This window comes from Aegilops tauschii, chromosome 5 (assembly GCF_002575655.3).
Source record: "Aegilops tauschii subsp. strangulata cultivar AL8/78 chromosome 5, Aet v6.0, whole genome shotgun sequence".
Lineage (NCBI taxonomy): Eukaryota > Viridiplantae > Streptophyta > Magnoliopsida > Poales > Poaceae > Aegilops > Aegilops tauschii.
The window spans coordinates 61,901,759-61,920,979 of NC_053039.3; the positions used below are offsets into that span (position 1 = coordinate 61,901,759).

A 19,221-nucleotide genomic window follows, 5' to 3' on the forward strand; every position below is an offset into this window, starting at 1 on the left:
CTCAACGGATTTTGATGGTGCCCTATTTAACGTGAATGCGGCCATCTCTAAAGCATAACCCCAAAACGATAGCGGTAAATCAGTAAGAGACATCATAGATCGCACCATATCTAGTAAAGTAAGATTACGACGTTCGGACACACCATTACGCTGTGGTGTTCCGGGTGGCGTGAGTTGCGAAACTATTCCGCATTGTTTCAAATGAAGACCAAACTCATAACTCAAATATTCTCCTCCACGATCAGATCGTAGAAACTTTATTTTGTTGTTACGATGATTTTCAACTTCACTCTGAAATTCTTTGAACTTTTCAAATGTTTCAGACTTATGTTTCATTAAGTAGATATACCCATATCTGCTTAAATCATCTGTGAAGGTGAGAAAATAACGATATCCGCCACGAGCCTCAATATTCATCGGACCACATACATCTATATGTATGATTTCCAACAAATCTGTTGCTCTCTCCATAGTTCCGGAGAACGGCGTTTTAGTCATCTTGCCCATGAGGCACGGTTCGCAAGTACCAAGTGATTCATAATCAAGTGGATCCAAAAGTCCATCAGTATGGAGTTTCTTCATGCGCTTTACACCGATATGACCTAAACGGCAGTGCCACAAATAAGTTGCACTATCATTATCAACTCTGCATCTTTTGGCTTCAATTCTATGAATATGTGTATCACCACTATCGAGATTCAACAAAAATAGACCACTCTTCAAGGGTGCATGACCATAAAAGATATTACTCATATAAATAGAACAACCATTATTCTCTGATTTAAATGAATAACCGTCTCGCATCAAACAAGATCCATATATAATGTTCATGCTTAACGCTGGCACCAAATAACAATTATTTAGGTCTAAAACTAATCCCGAAGGTAGATGTAGAGGTAGCGTGCCGACCGCGATCACATCGACTTTGGAACCATTTCCCACGCGCATCGTCACCTCGTCCTTAGCCAATCTTCGCTTAATCCGTAGCCCCTGCTTCGAGTTGCAAATATTAGCAACAGAACCAGTATCAAATACCCAGGTGCTACTGCGAGCATTAGTAAGGTACACATCAATAACATGTATATCACATATACCTTTGTTCACCTTGCCATCCTTCTTATCCGCCAAATACTTGGGGCAGTTCCGCTTCCAGTGACCAGTCTGCTTGCAGTAGAAGCACTCAGTCTCAGGCTTAGGTCCAGACTTGGGTTTCTTCTCCTGAACAACAACTTGCTTGCTGTTCTTCTTGAAGTTCCCCTTCTTCTTCCCTTTGCCCTTTTTCTTGAAACTGGTGGTCTTATTGACCATCAACACTTGATGCTCCTTTTTGATTTCTACCTCCGCAGCCTTTAGCATTGCGAAGAGCTCGGGAATCGTCTTATCCATCCCTTGCATGTTATAGTTCATCACGAAGCTCTTGTAGCTTGGTGGCAGTGATTGAAGAATTCTGTCAATGACGCTATCATCCAGAAGATTAACTCCCAGTTGAATCAAGTGATTGTTATACCCAGACATTTTGAGTATATGCTCACTGACAGAACTATTCTCTTCCATCTTGCAGCTGTAGAACTTATTGGAGACTTCATATCTCTCAATCCGGGCATTTGCTTGAAATATTAACTTCAACTCCTGGAACATCTCATATGCTCCATGACGTTCAAAACGTCGTTGAAGACCCGGTTCTAAGCCGTAAAGCATGGCACACTAAACTATCGAGTAGTCATCAGCTTTGCTTTGCTAGACGTTCATAACATCTGGTGTTGCTCCTGCAGCAGGTCTGGCACCCAGTGGTCCTTCCAGGACGTAATTCTTCTGTGCAGCAATGAGGATAATCCTCAAGTTACGGACCCAGTCCGTGTAATTGCTACCATCATCTTTCAACTTTGCTTTCTCAAGGAACGCATTAAAATTCAACGGAACAACAGCACGGGCCATCTATCTACAATCAACATAGACAAGAAAGATACTATCAGGTACTAAGTTCATGATAAATTTAAGTCCAATTAATCATATTACTTAAGAACTCCCACTTAGATAGACATCCCTCTAATCCTCTAAGTGATCACGTGATCCATATCAACTAAACCATGTCCGATCATCACGTGAGATGGAGTAGTTTCAACGGTGAACCTCACTATGTTGATCATATCCACTATATCATTCACGCTCGACCTTTCGGTCTCCGTGTTCCGAGGCCATATCTGTTATATGCTAGGCTCGTCAAGCTTAACCTGAGTATTCCGCGTGTGCAACTGTTTTGCACCCATTGTATTTGAATGTAGAGCCTATCACACCCGATCATCACGTGGTGTCTCAGCACGAAGAACTTTCGCAACGGTGCATACTCAGGGAGAACACTTATACTTTGATAATTTAGTGAGGGATCATCTTATAATGCTACCGTCAATAAAAGCAAGATAAGATGCATAAAAGATAAACATCACATGCAATCAATATAAGTGATATGATATGGCCATCATCATCTTGTGCTTGTGATCTCCATCTCCGAAGCACCGTCATGATCGCCATCGTCACCGGCGCGACACCTTGATCTCCATCGTAGCATCGTTGTCGTCTCGCCAATCTTATGCTTCTACGACTATCGCTACCGCTTAGTGATAAAGTAAAGCATTACAGGGCAATTGCATTGCATACAATAAAGCGACAACCATATGGCTCCTGCCAGTTGCCGATAACTCGGTTACAAAACATGATCATCTCATACAATAAACTTTATCATCATCTCTTGACCATATCACATCACAACATGCCCTGCAAAAACAAGTTAGACGTCCTCAACTTTGTTGTTGCAAGTTTTACGTGGCTGCTACGGGCTTAGCAAGAACCGTTCTCACCTACGCATCAAAACCACAACGATAGTTTGTCAAGGTGTTGTTTTAACCTTCGCAAGGACCGGGCGTAGCCACACTCGGTTCAACTAAAGTTGGAGAAACTGACACCCGCCAGCCACCTCTGTGCAAAGCACGTCGGAAGAACCAGTCTCGCGTAAGCGTACGCGTAATGTCGGTCTGGGCCACTTCATCCAACAATACCGCCGAACCAAAGTATGACATGCTGGTAAGTAGTATGACTTATATCGCCCACAACTCACTTGTGTTCTACTCGTGCATATAACATCAACGCATAAAACCTGGCTCGGATACCACTGTTGGGGAACGTAATAATTTCAAAAAAAATCCTACGCACACGCAAGATCATGGTGATGCATAGCAACGAGAGGGGAGAGTGTTGTCCACGTACCCTCGTAGACCGAAAGCGGAAGCATTAGCACAACGTGGTTAATGTAGTCGTACGTCTTCACGTCCGACCGATCAAGTACCGAATGCACGGCACCTCCGAGTTCAGCACACGTTCATCCCGATGACGTCCCTCGAACTCCGATCCAGCCGAGTGTTGAGGGAGAGTTTCGTCAGCACGACGGCGTGGTGACGATGATGATGTTCTACCGACGCAGGGCTTCGCCTAAGCACCGCTACAGTATTATCGAGGTGGACTATGGTGGAGGGGGGCACCGCACACGGCTAAAAGATCAAACGATCAATTGCTGTGTCTCTAGGGTGCCCCCTGCCCCCGTATATAAAGGAGCAAGGGGGAGAGGTGCGGCCGGCCAGGAGGGGCGCGCCAGGAGGAGTCCTACTCCCACCGGGAGTAGGACTCCCTCCCTTTTCCTTGTTGGACAGAGGAAGGAGAGAGGAAGGAAAGAGGAGGAAAGAGGAGGGAGATAGGAAGGAAAGGGGGGGCGCCGCCCCCCTCTCCTTGTCCTATTCGGACTAGGGTGGAGGGGCGCGCGGCCCTGCCCTGGCCGCCTCTCCTCTCTTCCACTAAGACCCACTATGGCCCATTAAGCCCCTGGGGGGTTCCGGTAACCTCCCGGTACTCCGGTAAAATTCCGATTTCACCCGGAACACTTCCGATATCCAAACATAGGCTTCCAATATATCAATCTTCATGTATCGACCATTTCGAGACTCCTCGTCATGTCCGTGATCACATCCAGGACTCCGAACAACCTTGGGTACATCAAAACATATAAACTCATAATATAACTGTCATCGAAACTTTAAGTGTGCGGACCCTACGGGTTCGAGAACTATGTAGACATGACCGAGACACGTCTCCGGTCAATAACCAATAGCGGAACTTGGATGCTCATATTGGCTCCCACATATTCTACGAAGATCTTTATCGGTCAGACCGCATAACAACATACGTTGTTCCCTTTGTCATCGGTATGTTACTTGCCCGAGATTCGATCGTCGGTATCTCAATACCTAGTTCAATCTCGTTACCGGCAAGTCTCTTTACTCGTTCCGTAATACATCATCCCGCAACAAACTCATTAGTTGCAATGCTTGCAAGGCTTGAGTGATGTGCATTACCGAGAGGGCCCAGAGATACCTCTCCGACAATCAGAGTGACAAATCCTAATCTCGAAATACGCCAACCCAACAAGTACCTTCGGAGACACCTGTAGAGCACCTTTATAATCACCCAGTTACGTTGTGATGTTTGGTAGCACACAAAGTGTTCCTCCGGTAAACGGGAGTTGCATAATCTCATAGTCATAGGAACATGTATAAGTCATGAATAAAGCAATAGCAACATACTAAACGATCGAGTGCTAAGCTAACGGAATGGGTCAAGTCAATCACATCATTCTCCTAATGATGTGATCCCGTTAATCAAATGACAACTCATGTCTATGGCTAGGAAACATAACCATCTTTGATCAACGAGCTAGTCAAGTAGAGGCATACTAGTGACAGTCTGTTTGTCTATGTATTCCAACATGTATTATGTTTCCGGTTAATACAATTCTAGCATAAATAATAAACATTTATCATGATATAAGGAAATAAATAATAACTTTATTATTGCCTCTAGGGCATATTTCCTTCAGTTTCCCGGGGCCCGAAGCTTTCTAAACCTTTGTCTTGTGTTGCGTCTCTCGATTCCGCTCAACCCCTCTCAAGCTACCACATAGATGCGTTGGCCTCACGACTAAGTCCTCACACTAGGACATCTGTCGTGACAATTCCACGATAGTTTACGCCCACCGTGGGGCCTTCGCACGGTGGTGATGAGTTCTTGAAGGGATCTCTTCCAGGGATCGAGAGGTTTGCAATTTTTTGGATGAAAAATAACCGGTTTGGAAGGATTCACATCAACTACAAGTTCATGAGTCAAAGATCAAAGAGTTTTTAAGCGATGGATTAGACAAAGTTGAGATCCAGAGGAGTTAGGGTTGCGGTTTTAGCCCGCCGCCGTCCTACGATTTGCTTGGTTGTCGTCAAGTCGCCAAGATCAAAGAACGTACTGCAGTTATGTGTTTCAAAGAGACCTTCTGTTGCTATATCCTTTGACCGGGTCAAAAAGAAAGGAAAAAGAAGAAGAAAAGGAAAGGAGAGTATGACCAAGGACTTGGATTGGACTCCACCGGCTATGACCCGGATTCGCCTTCACCAAGCCGACCAAGATTCGCGTTCGCCGAGTCGCCACCGTGACTCGCCCGGCCGGGCCTTCTCACCAGCAGCTACGTCGACCGTCGAGCCACCTCTGCGTCAATCTATCCTGTTAAAATCGCCAAAGACCGACGAGCCTCCCTTTTCCCATTCTGCGGCGAGTCGTGCTCTGCCGCGCTGAGCCGGTTTTTCGCCGTCGCTGTAGTAGGCCGCCTCATGCGTCGCGGCCCCGTTGCCTCCGGGACAGTCCTCAAGCCACTGGGGCCTCCTCTACTGCGCCCAAAAGGTGTTCCGCCGGGCCGCCGGCGTTTCATCTGACCATTACCACTGGCGCCTTTTCAACCCGCCTCCTCGCGTCGGATCCCCGTCTCGCTGACGAACCGCCGGCTGCCTCCCTTGGACTCGATGAAGACGGTGCTGCGGCCTCGAGCCGCCCTAGCCACTCCGAGCCACAGTCTCCCATCGTCTTGCCATGTTTTTTCCTTGAGCCGCCGGACTCTGCCGGCCAAGCCGTCATCACCGCTCCGCCTCTGCGCCAAGGCTCCTGCAGTGATGCCACGGACTCGGACGCAACTGATGACCCGGAAGCAAATACAGCATCAACTCGGGTTCACAGCCGTGGACCTCCTCCGCCACGGCCCCGGATCGCCGTGATGAGCTCTCTTCCGCCGCAGACCCGCCTGCTAGGCCGATGCCCCGTCACCTCCACCTCTATTCCGGACTGCTGCCTTTGCCGTGGATCGCCGCGGCCACAGCAACCCAGCCTTGGTGTCGCTCTGCCTCTGCCTCGAGCCGGGTCCGCCTTCAAGCCGTCGCTGACGGGCCACCAGCGCGTCACTCCGAGCCGCTGTCGCTAGCACGCCTCCGCCGCCGGGCTGCCAGCGCGTCGCTCCGCTGTCGGGCGTCGAGCCGCCCTTGCGCAGCCCCTGAGCCGCCCCCGCCGGAGTCCTTGCTGCAAGCCGTCCGTCCTTGGCTCCTCTCGTGCGACCTGCGCCCCGCGAACCGGATTTTGCTTACTCCTGATGCGGGGAATCCTGCATATTTACGTCCTCTGCTTCAAATCAATTGATTGCTGAAGAAACGCAAACTTCAGTTTCAGCGGATACACAGAACATACTTGTTATGGATTTTCTAGGCTCATCAACCCGTCGTGGTCCTCCATCGCATCATGACCGGTCCGCTGGTCTCCGCCCCTACGGATGGCATCAAGCCGCCGCCCTCAAGCTGCTTATATCCGCCTTGCGCCGCCCTTGCTGGAGCGGCCTTGAACCGCCGCTGCTCTAATCCGCCGTGCCTGCCGGCGCCCGTGCCTGCTGAGTTGCCGCGCTCCAGCCCCCAACCCGTCGGTGCCTCTCCAACCTGCCGTCGGTCGAACAGCCGTGCCCGTCCGGCTTCTAAACCGCCCGCGCCACTTCGCGGGCAGCTTCGGCCGCTGCTGTGAATCGCCGAGACCACCGCGGTCCCGCCTCCGCTGGCATCCGTTGACTCGCCGACGTCGCTAAGCCGCACCTGTTGGAGCTTCTTCCCCTTCTACCTGCTACCTGACTGCGGGCAACCTCACCCCCGCCTCCGCCGTCCTGGCCCCGTATTGTTTCCATGGCTGGCCCCGTTCTTCGTCTCTACGGCGTCCCCGCTTCGAACGTTTCGTTGCGCCGCCCGGGTTGACTCCGCTGCCGCGCTCACTGCGGTTCGCTGCCATAAAGTGCCGGATTGGGTTCGCTTCTGCCACGACCCGCCCGCGTGCGCCGGTTTTTAGCTCTGCTCCTTCCCCGATAGCTGTGAACCGGCTGACTGAAATGACCCGTGACCCGGAGGTGATCTACGGGCATGGACACCAGCAGGGAACAAAAGACTAATTGCTCAGTCTATGAGCATGGATGCCAGAGCAGGAGCATTGCTTCCCCTGTGCTTGCTCTGCCTGGAAAGAAGGAAACGAAGGAAAAGTCAAGGGCGGTTCAAAAAATCATGGAAGCAGTAAAATTCAGATCATTTGGAAAACCAACGACGTACAGGACTGGCTCGACGTCCGAGGAAAAGATCAGGTGCTATCCACCTTATTTATTTTTTCAATGTACTTTAAATTCCTCCTAGAACAATTATCCTCCCTTTAAATATTTTTGTTCCATGTTCATGGCAGAGACGACAAGATCATCTGTCATCCAGGTACATCGGGACAATTGTTCACCGCTGAGAAGCTTACGTTGCCGCCCTTGCGGTATAGTCTACATCAACACACCGGAGCTGCACCCGTCTGCACGAGCTGCTTAATGAGCGCATGCAAGTTACCGCTCCTGCAGCCCGGTCTATTTCAACAAATCTGGAGCAGATCATAATATATTATCAGCTTCCAGCGGATGGCTCAATGAATTGGAATACAAATCGTTGCCACTGCAGTTTGGGTAATTTCAACAATCAGCGTGGATGACCCACTGGCCGGGTTACTGACATAATTCCAATGGGATCATTTATAACCCGCCATCGTCGACTTGAACCTTCTGTTGATTCATATCGCGTTATTAACGCTAAAGATATACAATGAGTACTCTGAAGATCATCAACTCACTATCTTGCCTCCAGCTTTAACATATTACAGCGTTTCGCTGTTCAATTATATGCCGGTGTACATCATGGTCAAGCATGGAGAGTCTCAAGACAACTCCCCGAGTAGTCTTAAGACTCGGGGGCTACGATGACATGACTCAGCAAATCTGGGCAGTTTCAGCTAATTCAAGAACCCCAGGACGATGGAAGGGAAGATAACCAGGTCCCGGAAGCTGCTGCCATATTGATGAAAATTTAAAGGCCGTCAGAAAATTTCCGGCTCAAAATGAAGATTCCAGTTCAAAATCCGGCTCAAGAGACATCTTTCTCCCATAAGGCTTTGAAGCTCTCAATATCCGGTTTAAAACTCCGGTTGTAAAAGAAATTCATCTCTCGCAAGTTCGAGTTCTCAGAAAAATTAAACGTTGCCAAAGAGAACTTGCTGCCATGATGCACGGTTCAAACATGGGAATCCTGCCTTATGGGCTTATCTTATTATGGTCACATGGGGGCTTCCTGCTCATCGAGCGAAGCTATGATTACCCTTTGATCCGGCTTATACGCCATGCTTACAAAACACTTGGGGGCTTGCTACCCAGGTTAAAGGGACCAAAGAGAGTCTGTTGCAAAAGCACAAGTCAAACATAGGTGCCCATTGAGCATAGCTCAGAAATATTGCTTGGGGGCTCTTTTGTTCTAAAGAACAAGAGTTGCTATAACCCTTGTGATAGGCTTAAAAGCCAGGCCTTAAAGCCAGGTGTATTCACCTAAAACCCCGGGTTATCCTGCCTTTTTAAGTAAGCCACTCCGCCCAGGTATTCCTGGAATGACCCGCCGAACGTTTGACAAGTCAATCTTATGCAGACCCTGAACTTGTCAAAGTTAAAACGACGATTGGTTAAAGTGAGGTCCATCTTATAAGGTTTGTAAAACGGTTTAACTCAGTGGCCTGGCAGCCCGTGAAAAGCCTCGATTTTCGGCCTGGCAGCCCACGAAAACCCTCATTTTCGTGTGTTTTTATTCGACAGATTTTTTGAGGTTTATCCGATAAGGCTTATAATGCTTTATGATTATAATTCACCGGTGTTTATTGACCCGGCTTGGCTTTCGACTATAAGTCGTCAGTATATGGTAAGTTAAGATCTGATGTTTATTAACCTGGCCTGGCTTTTGACTATAAGTCGCCAGTATGAGATAACATAATATCCGATGTTTATTAACCCGGCCTGGCTTTGTTCATAATCCGGCAATATATGATAATTACCAGTGCTCAAATTTTGGGTTATCACCCTTACTACACTGGCTTGGTAAACCAACAGTATGATCAAATATCACAGGAACCGGTTTTTTAAACCGGGTTATATTATTCAAATCTTTAATAGCCAACATGCATGGCTGCATTTTTATTATGGTTATCAATAACCAGTATTATGATTAAGGTTTTCAAAGTCGCTTCAGCGCAATGGCTGTTATTTATCAATGGATATGATTTATTCTACAATGAAAGGAATAGTCCCGAGTCGCTGCAGGCTTACGACCCGGCACTTGGGGGCTACATTATTCAAGTTGAGATCACATCAAATATGCAAGTCCCATGTCACTGCCAGCATGCACCATGGCACTTGGGGGCTAATGCAAAGACATTTTTACTTGCCTTATTGAAGACCCGACTCATCATATCATAACGAGCCGGCCCTTGGGGGCTGCCAATTAATTCTTTCAAAAAAATTAAGGTACACAAGCTTTAATCCATTATATTGAAAGGTTTATTGCTCAGTTGGTAAAGCACAAAGTTCTTAACCTTGTGGACATGGGTTCAAGCCCCGTGATGGGGGTTACATCATATGATGTTATCTTCAATGAAGCATATATAAAGTCCCAGCTCAATATTATCTTACTGAGCCGGCCCTTGGGGGCTACACGTTGTTGTTCAAGTCTACATGATCATATCTATAAAGTCCCTGCTCATTATTGCATAATGACCCGACCCTTGGGGGCTACACTAGTTGAAGTTTTTATGAGCATAAGGCAATTACAAGTCCCAGGTTGCTGCAAGCATGATAACCCGGCACTTGGGGGCTACATATGTGGAATACTCAGTTTATGACTAGTGATTGAGATGAACAACCTGGATTACTTTAAGCTTGTGACATTCATATTGAAGCAAGTCTTAAGTTGTTACTACGTTCCCTTCTTAAGACTTGGGGGCTACAAGTGATATGCATATAAGAGGTATATTTTTAAGCTTGATGTTAACAACGATTATGACCCGGTGCCATCAATATTTATAAACCGGCAATTTTGGCAATGATAAACCGGCAAGTTTTACATCTTCAAGCCGGCTGAAGAATTAGAGGAGCATTTCAAAGACCAATATTTTTTAAGAATTGGGAGCTAAAGTCAAATGAATTATTCTTCACAATATTTCTCTGTGACAAGCCAATGACAGCAAATTGATTATGAAGCTGGCTTATTGACCCAGATTTTCTAGAAGAAGGAAATGACAAGGAATTAAGGATGATCAGGTGACGGCTTACAAAAGTTCTTAAACCGGAGCATAATCTGTCAAAATTGTTCTTGTGTTTGTTTTTACGGGATCAGTTTAACATGGATAAATCCAAATTAAACTGGGGGCTAATGTCGGGGATATACCCCGCGGTATGACCCGGCCGGAATTATAACTCGGCTGGGACTTGGTAAACCGGCAGAGAGTTAAGACAGATGGTTAAGGCAGACAGTTAAGACTGATGGTTAAGACAGATGGTAAACCGGCAGGTGGTAAACCGGTAGACAGTCATAACCCGGCAGACAGTCATAACCCGGCAGAGAGTCATAACCCGGCAGACAGTCATAACCCGGCAGACAGAGTCGCCTGGGGTTAATAAGCCCGAGACGTTAAGAAGCCCAAGATGCTAAGAAGCCCATGAAGAGAAGTCAGAATAGTTTAAGTCTTAATCCGAGTTGGACTCTACATGCAACCCGCCCCTTCAACTTATATAAGGAGGGGCAGGGCACCCCAAGAGGAAGAAGAAAATAATCGTTAAGGCTTAGACACAACTAGGAGAGCCGGTTTACGGCGACTCCCTCGTGATGATAATGAGACCTAGCCACAAACAGCATGTAGGGTTGTTACCGGATGATGTTTCCCGGGGCCCGAAGCTGTCTAAACCTTTGTCTTGTGTTGCGTCTCTCGATTCCGCTCAACCCCTCTCAAGCTACCACATAGATGCGTTGGCCTCACGACTAAGTCCTCACACTAGGACATCTGCCGTGAAAATTCCACGACAGGGTCCGAGGTCGCCTCCCCTCGGGCACGGAGGTCCGAAAACGTAATGGCCCTGGGGATGGCCTCTGCCCCATTTGTTTTGTACCGAAAGACTGCAACCACATCTTCTTTCGGTGCCCTGCGGCGCAGTTCCTATGGAGCTGCTTCCGGGAGGTGGTCGGCGGCAATTGGTGCCATGACAACCTCCCGGACTTGTTTGGGGGAGGTTCTTAGACTCCCCGGCGCTAGTCGCGCCCCAACCTGGGTGGCTTTGGGCACCCTGGCATGGACCCTATGGTGTACCCGCAATAAACTAGTCATCGAACGTGTGATTCCGTGCCGTGTGACTGATGCTATCTATAAAATGTGTGGCTTCTTACAGCTCTGGAGACCGCTTAGCCAACGGCACGACCGAGACGTCATTGACAACATCATTGCGGGTCTGCGTTCCTCGGCGTCGGCTTTTGCTCCACCACCGCCTCCTCCGCCACCACCTCCCGAGCCGGATTAGCTTTCTTTAGCTTTGTTTGGGGCTTGTCTTTTTTTGCATGGTAATACGTGTCTCATTCATATCATAAAGATCAAAGTACAAGTCACATAAGGACTGACATGACAAAACTGAAAAGATAGCAGAACATCTCTGAGTTTCACACCAACGCCCGTCGTCTGCCTCCGGCACCACCACGGCGGCCACCGAAGAAAAGAATGACGGATCACCTCCTCAACCGAGCTCGACGCGGCTCCATAGTTGATATGCAGCTTTGCGGACCTCCAAGGTGGCTCACCAAAAGTGAAGCCCTTGCCGTTGAACGAATCAGACCGGGGCAACACCCCGGACACGCCATCGAATTCCAGATCTAGAACCCCACCACGACTAAAACGCCGAGGGAGGAAACCATACCTGCCATCCACGAACCACGAACACAGCACACGTTCCGTCTTCCAGATGTCGTCGATGCAGACCACAATCTGCATCCGCTCCTGGACTACCTCCCAAGCTCCGCGCTGACGCTGGAGCAAATGCCGTCGCAACGGCGGAGCCCGAGGACACAGATCCACCACGAGGATGTCGTCGCCGCCACGCCATCCTTGCTTGAAGAGACTGGTTTCCAAATCCATCCCCAACCATACGACCGATGGCCTCGTCAGGGAAGGATCCGAGGAATCTTTATTCAGCGCTATCATCGTCGTTGTCGAAGCCAAAGCGATGAACAGCCTAAAAAACCTAGACTACGAAAGAGTAAAAACGATCCACATACGTGGATCCGGCGACCCCCCTCACCACCGACGACCGAGGTCGCCGGTAGAGAGGGGCCGCCGGAGGACGGCGCTGGAAGACTGGCCTCTCCTAGCGGCGGCTAGGGTTGCAGCCGCCAGGGGAGAGGAAAATGATTCACAAATCACTGCCGTATGGACCCTCTGAGCTGTTTGGGGCTTGTCCTGCTGTGCCCCTAGCGTGACTTTATGACTTGATTGTACTCTGTACTAATGTGTTGGATGCTTGGTTCGTTGCTTTATAATATAAAGCGGGGGAAAACACTTTTTCTTAATCCTACTCCACTGACCACTGCCTCACCTTTAATCCCGTGAGTGGCCTCTAATATCTCCCCTTTGCTTTGTCAATGCAAACCGCAACAGAGAGCCGGCCCAATGGCTAATCAGCTCAGATTTTTGATCTGATTGGAAAATGGCAAGAACGAGCTTGCCTGTGACGACGCCGGGCGGCGGCAGGCCAACAGCAACCTGCGAGTCTCCGATTCGGTCAAAACAGGTCAAAGCACTGGATGGTGTCAGGGAAGAACTAAAAGTATAGCGTTGCATGCTTTGCCTCTCCTTGCTGAACGAGGTATATTTAGCTCTTGCAATGTCTTTCTGACGATACATTGATCAAGCTTTCAAGCAATCCTTCTGTACATGCCTTTGTTTTTTCAGGACCTTATTACATACATTTCAGTACACTATTTTTATTAAATGGTTCATCTATAAGGTTTGCTGTGATTTTATGGTGTCCATCCAGTATAAAATCGGTGCAATATTCAATATAGAGTGGCCATACTTATGATTATTTAACATTTAATTGACATTGTTCCTGTACTACGATCGTAATTTCCAATGTGCTATTTATGAACTCTTGTTGTACGTATATTTTAAAATATCAGCGCAATTTTCTGTCGGTTAATTTTACTATCTGGTTTTGTAAATTTTATATCTCAGATATGCTTTAAAGTTTTAAACTGTCAGCATGTAGCACTACTTTTCGCTGGCTGCAATGCTATAATTCTTTTGTTTTAACAAAATTATTGTTAATTTATTTTTGACATGAAATTACTGTTCAGTTGCTTTCAGGATAAGTAGGGTCATCTATTACAACTAGCAGGTGAGTTTTTAGGCAATGACATTGACGTCGAAATTTGGCTCCATGTGGCCCATGTGTACGCAAGGGCGGTGATGCCTTTTAGTACACAAGGGGTTCAGAGGAGGTATGTCTATTTTTATCAAGAAAAAACTATGAAGAAATATCACTCCATTAGTTTGATATATCAAAAGTTTTAGTTCACTTTGACCTCTTGAATACAGTTTTTTGAAGTTTGTCTTGTGAAGTTGTGATTGACCAGAACCCGGGGAAAGCTAAGGATTTTCTTTTTAGTGGTAGTGAACATATTTTTATGTCTATTGGCAATGACAAACATGGTGAAGATCTTTCCGAGGTACCAAACATGATGAACACTAATTGAACCAATCTTTTTTTTGATGGTTAGAGGGACAGTGGTATCCCCAGCCCATCAGAGTTCAAATCCTAGTGCTTGCATTATTCCTGGATTTATTTCAGGATTTCCGGCGATGCGCTTTCAGTGGGAGGACACGTTCCCGTCGATGACGAGGCGCCTACGGTGACTTCGTAAATCTCAAGACGATATACCGGCTCAGTCTCTCGAAGGTACTCATAGGGGTAGGATGTGCGTGTGTGCATTCATAGGGGCGAGTGTATGCGCATATGTATGAGCGCTTGCATATGTTCTGTGTAAAAAAAACATGATGAACATTGTTCCAAAGTATGGTTTTGATTAACCATTTATTCTTTGGCCATTTTTCTTTTTCTCTTTAACAGAAGGTGGCTTACGAACACCTGTTTTTGGAAGGTGCTTCGGACAATAGGAAGTTGGCGGTGAAAAGAAGAGCAACATCTTGAAGAGGAAGCTTCGACGTGGAGGGGAGGGACACGTCGTGAGGAAGCATGGTTTGTTGAGGTCGACCTCTCCCCACTCCAACCCTAGCAGCATCGTTGCCCTTGCGCTCCCCCTCTGCCACCATGCCGACTCTTGCTGTGTACATCACAGATGGCGAATGTCGCCGCGACCATCCTTTTGACATCTCCTTCGCAGGTTATTTTTTCCCGTTGCAATGCACAGGCCCATGTGCTAGTGAAAAATATTGCATGCGCATGTATGTTCTCGATGTTTTCAATCCGATTCAGATGAAATTTGATGCGTACGCTTGTGTGTGTGTGTGTGTGTGGAGGTATGATTTCAGCTTGTTTTCTTGCTAGAGTAGTTATTGTCTTCGCATTAATTGGAAGAGCTCCCATTTGATTATTCATGAATCTTGGTCATGCTTGCTTAATCAAATCAGCTGGGATGCACTATGCAGCTCGATCGGTGAGTTCATCTCCGGATTACGTACATCGCGATGAGCTCCGCCGGAGCCTCGGAGGACACTTGCTAAACTCCAAAGCGCCCCCCTCCTGACCTGATCTATATGGCTTGGCCTGAAATTCTGAAAGGGACACAGCTTGACTCTAACATCTCCACTGAAGAATCGCCTTCTACTTCTAGCTGAGAAAAAATGGGTGTAAATATGTGGCTACAAGGCTCATAATCCTCTTGCACCAAGTGGCGAGAGGTCGAATATGCGCCACCGCTTGCTCCTCCTGCTCGTCTTCTTGCTTCCCCATGAAACCCTCTCCGGCACAACGGCCGCCGCCTCGTGTAACCGCTGGTGCGGCGGCACCAAGGTCCCCTACCCCTTCGGCTTCTCCGACGGCTGCCCCATCGCCCTGTCCTGCGACGCCAACACCTCCACGCCGATCCTCCCATACAGAGGCGACAACGGCACATCCCCGTACCATGTCGTGTTCTTCAACTCCACCGCATCCTCCTTCGTCGTCTCTCTCCCGCCGTCGTGCGCACGCAGCGTCTCCGACGTCAGGAAGGCGCTCTCCGGCCGCAGCTACGACGTCTCTTTCCGCACCGTTCTGATCCTCCGTGGTGGCTGCCGCGGCAGCAGCGACGCAGCGGCCGGCGCCGGGTGTAGCGTGCCGGCGTCTGCCGTGTCCAGGCTGCTCCGAACGGCGCAGTGCGGCAGGAACGACACCTCCACCGAGGTCGCGTGCGTTGCTTCTGCTGCGCCGAACGCCACGGTGGCGAGGGCGGTGTCTCTGTTCTGGGAGAAGGTCGAGGAGCAAAAGTGTGACGACGTGCTGACCTCCGCTGTATTCATGAACACGGCGGAGGGGACGGTGTCGCCGGAGTTTAAGACGGCGGAGTTGGGGTGGTGGGTCAATGGCACGTGTGCCGGCGGTGAGGCTGGCGGCCAGTGCGTCCCACAGACCGCGACGTGCTCCGACGTAGAGACACCGAGCGGCGTGAGCGGGTACCGATGCGCGTGCATGGCGGGGTCCTACGGCGACGGGTACGCGGCTGGAGATGGATGCAACGTCGGTAAGCACTGCCCACATCCCCTGATTCTGTTTCACGCGCATCTTTGTTAATCCCCGTAGGCTCGGGTCGCAAGTCTACCTGGGAGTGTTGTTTGGTTCGATCTTCGATCGGCTTATTTTCGGTTTTTGGACTTTAGCTTATTATTTATATATTTATTTATTTATTTGCGTGAATACTTTTGGTCTATTCAGGGTATGTACAATGCATAGCCTCAAGGTGATGCCTCGCATGCCACGTAGGATCGGATATGACGTAAAGTAGGTTCGGATAGGGAAGCGGGATCCTCTCCAGGAGGCGGGTGCTTGAAAGAAAAAGTGTGGTCCGGTGACAAAAGCTGAAAAGGTTGGAGTGAAAAGTAGAGATGCATGTGTGGTAGAGTCTTTATTTTTTATTTCTTAATGAGGCCCACTAGTTGTAGTTTGCATTGGGGAGAAAAAATAAATGTAAATGCCTCAAATTACTTTTTGTCATGGGGCATATGTATCCATATGCCATCATTGTACATGCCCTCATCGTGCCATGACTGTACAAAGAACACAAAAATAATATCTATAGAAAGCGTGCCGCCATCATCGTCCCTCCCCACCGGGATATTTATAAGACAAAAACCTATAAAAAAAAGAAGTCCATAGTTCAACCTTAAGCTATCACAAATGTTTAAGATCAAGTCTGAACTATGTAACCATCTACGTTACGACTACGAACTGTCACAAGTTTCAACCCTGCTCTCTTCTCAAACCAGTTTTTGATGGGCTGAAGTGATTTTGACTAGTTGACCACCCAGTCAGCCGGCTAGTCAATTGTCATGTCACCAAGTATTGGAAAAATAATGAAAGTGTCCAGAATTTTCAAATAATTCTCTAAAATCAACACTACCATGATTATCGTTCTAGAAAAGTTTCAATTATTTTTTCCAAACGGATTAAAAATACGAGAAAAATACATATTCAACCCCTTATTTGTGAAAACTTGACAAAAAAATGAAAGTGTTCAAAAACTTTGAAGGCATTATGTTAAATCAACAATGTCGTGGTGATCATCCCGGGGAGACCAATTCTCTCCGTAAGTGTTAGACAAGGCGCTGTAAATAACTAAAATGATACTTTCTCGCATGTATGTCTTTCATCATCGATTCCATGTTTTCCATGCAGATCCAACATGGGCAAAGTTGATCGTCGGGGCCGCGTTGGTAACATGGGCTTTGGTCGTGCTCATACTTGCTCTCTGCATAATTTCTTGTATCTGTCTCTGCCTTTGCTGTCACCGTCGAAGGCGCAGTAACACGAAGAAAACCAAACAATCGTTGAAAGCGTTGACAACACTATTTCGCGGCGAACTTGTCGATGGCGAGCTCGACCAAGGACTCTCTGGGCCCCGACGATTTTCTTTCGAGGAGCTCGCTGCAGCGACGGATAACTTCTCCAATGACAGGGCGCTCGGGAGAGGAGGCTTTGGGTCTGTGTACCAAGGGTTTATGAGCGACATGAACCGCGAAGTGGCTGTCAAGAAGGTGTCAGAGACATCTCATCAGGGCTGGAAGGAGTTCCTCTCGGAGGTGCGGATCATTAGTCGGCTGAGGCACCGCAACCTCGTGCAGCTCATCGGCTGGTGCCATGGCGGCGATGAGCTCCTCCTTGTCTACGAGCTGATGCACAATGGCAGCCTCGACACTCATTTGTACAGATCCGACTACGTGCTGACATGGCCTGTTAGGTATGTTGCTACTTTTTGTCCCCAAAAAAAGTATGTTGTGACTTTCTAGTTAATCAATCGTTTGAACAAATCTTAGCACAATAATTTGCTACGTATAAGGGATTCGTCACTCCTTGTCAAAATAAAGAAGCAATTCCTCACTTCTCTCATTCTCTGCCATACTAGGTACGAGATAGTGCTCCCTCACTTCTCTCATTCTCTGCCATACTAGGTACGAGATAGTGCTCGGCATAGGTTCCGCACTTCTGTACTTGCATCAAGACACAGAGCAGCGTGTGGTGCACAGGGACATCAAGCCAAGCAACATCATGCTAGATGCCTCCTTCACGGCCAAGCTCGGCGACTTCGGGCTCGTGCGGCTCATCAATGATGGCCAGATATCGTACATGACTGACACAGCTGGCACAATGGGGTACATCGACCCGGAGAGCATGCTGGCCGGCACAGCGAGCGTCGAGTCGGATGTGTACAGCTTCGGGGTCCTCCTCCTCGAGGTCGCATGTGGTCGGCGGCCAGCTCTAGTCCAGGAAGACGGTGGTGCCGTCCACCTGGTGTCATGGGTGTGGGACTTGTACGGCGGAGGATCAATCCGTGCCGCCGCCGACGAGCGACTTAGGGGGGAGTTTGACGGTGCAGAGATGGAGGGTGTTATGGTCGTGGGGCTCTGGTGTGCGCACCCTGACCGTGGCATGCGGCCATCCATCAGGCAAGCGATGAACGTGCTGCGGTTCGAAGCGCCATTGCCGAGCCTCCCGGCAAAGATGCCGGTGGCGACCTATGGGCCGCCGACTAATCCTTTGACTTCAGGAACTTTGGTGCTGAGCAGCAGCATCAGTGGCCGGTGAAGGCGTTCCTACCAGTACACATGGACCACCAACGATGGACTTTCTAGTTACGGACTGATGTGGCATATCATTTTGTGTGTCCGGTCTAATTGAAAAGCACTGGGCCTACATCGCAAATTCGATGTGTGTTCGCTAGTTAAATTCTCCATTTCTCACCCAAAAATAAAAACTTCTAGTACCACGAGCAGAAAGAGCCAAGTACTGACATAAAGTGTTGCAGCCATTGAGCGTCTATAGAACAAACCCGATGTATATTGCCGGATCATTTGTATTTTGCAAAGAAACTCTTTTTTGCTCACATAAAGCAAATGCATGTGAAATTTCGCAGTTTCATCTCTAGCAGCTGCTTAGAACTATTTCCAGCATGGTAAAAGCATGCGGTGTCATATGGTTCTTTATCATTTCGGAGGAAGCCACTCAGCTCCCTGTAAAAGCAGAGTCACCCAAAGCAGGTCAACCCGAGTTCCCTCCAAGAAGATCATTTCACTACCACCGACAGTCGTGTACCGCTGGGATTGCTGCTCATCAGCTCATGGATTCAAATAATTCAACTCTAATTTGGAAACTTCCTAATGAGAGTTGGAATGTTTCCTACTGGATATCAGGGGCTTTGTGCCATATGAAATCTTCTGGATCCGATTGTGTCATCAGTAGAT

At 48.2% G+C, this 19,221-nt stretch overlaps 1 protein-coding gene across 1 annotated transcript; it reads left to right on the forward strand.

Annotated features, from left to right (window-relative positions):
* The first annotated feature begins 15,119 nt into the window (after positions 1 to 15,119).
* LOC109738820 (uncharacterized) lies at positions 15,120 to 18,898 on the forward strand. The gene is made up of 3 exons (XM_020297925.4): positions 15,120 to 16,007; positions 17,159 to 17,720; positions 17,932 to 18,898. The coding sequence occupies exons 1-3, from the start codon at positions 15,197 to 15,199 to the stop codon at positions 18,563 to 18,565; spliced, it is 2,007 nt and encodes a 668-aa protein (XP_020153514.1). The 5' UTR covers positions 15,120 to 15,196; the 3' UTR covers positions 18,566 to 18,898.
* The last annotated feature ends 323 nt before the right edge of the window (positions 18,899 to 19,221 follow it).

Bases quoted from the DNA above. Each gene is read 5' to 3' on its own strand.
- LOC109738820 (XM_020297925.4), top strand. From the start codon at position 15,197: ATGCGCCACCGCTTGCTCCTCCTGCTCGTCTTCTTGCTTCCCCATGAA. The intron at 16,008-17,158 runs GTAAGCACTGCC...TTTTCCATGCAG, and splicing joins TGGAGATGGATGCAACGTCG to ATCCAACATGGGCAAAGTTG. The intron at 17,721-17,931 runs GTATGTTGCTAC...CTGCCATACTAG, and splicing joins GTGCTGACATGGCCTGTTAG to GTACGAGATAGTGCTCGGCA.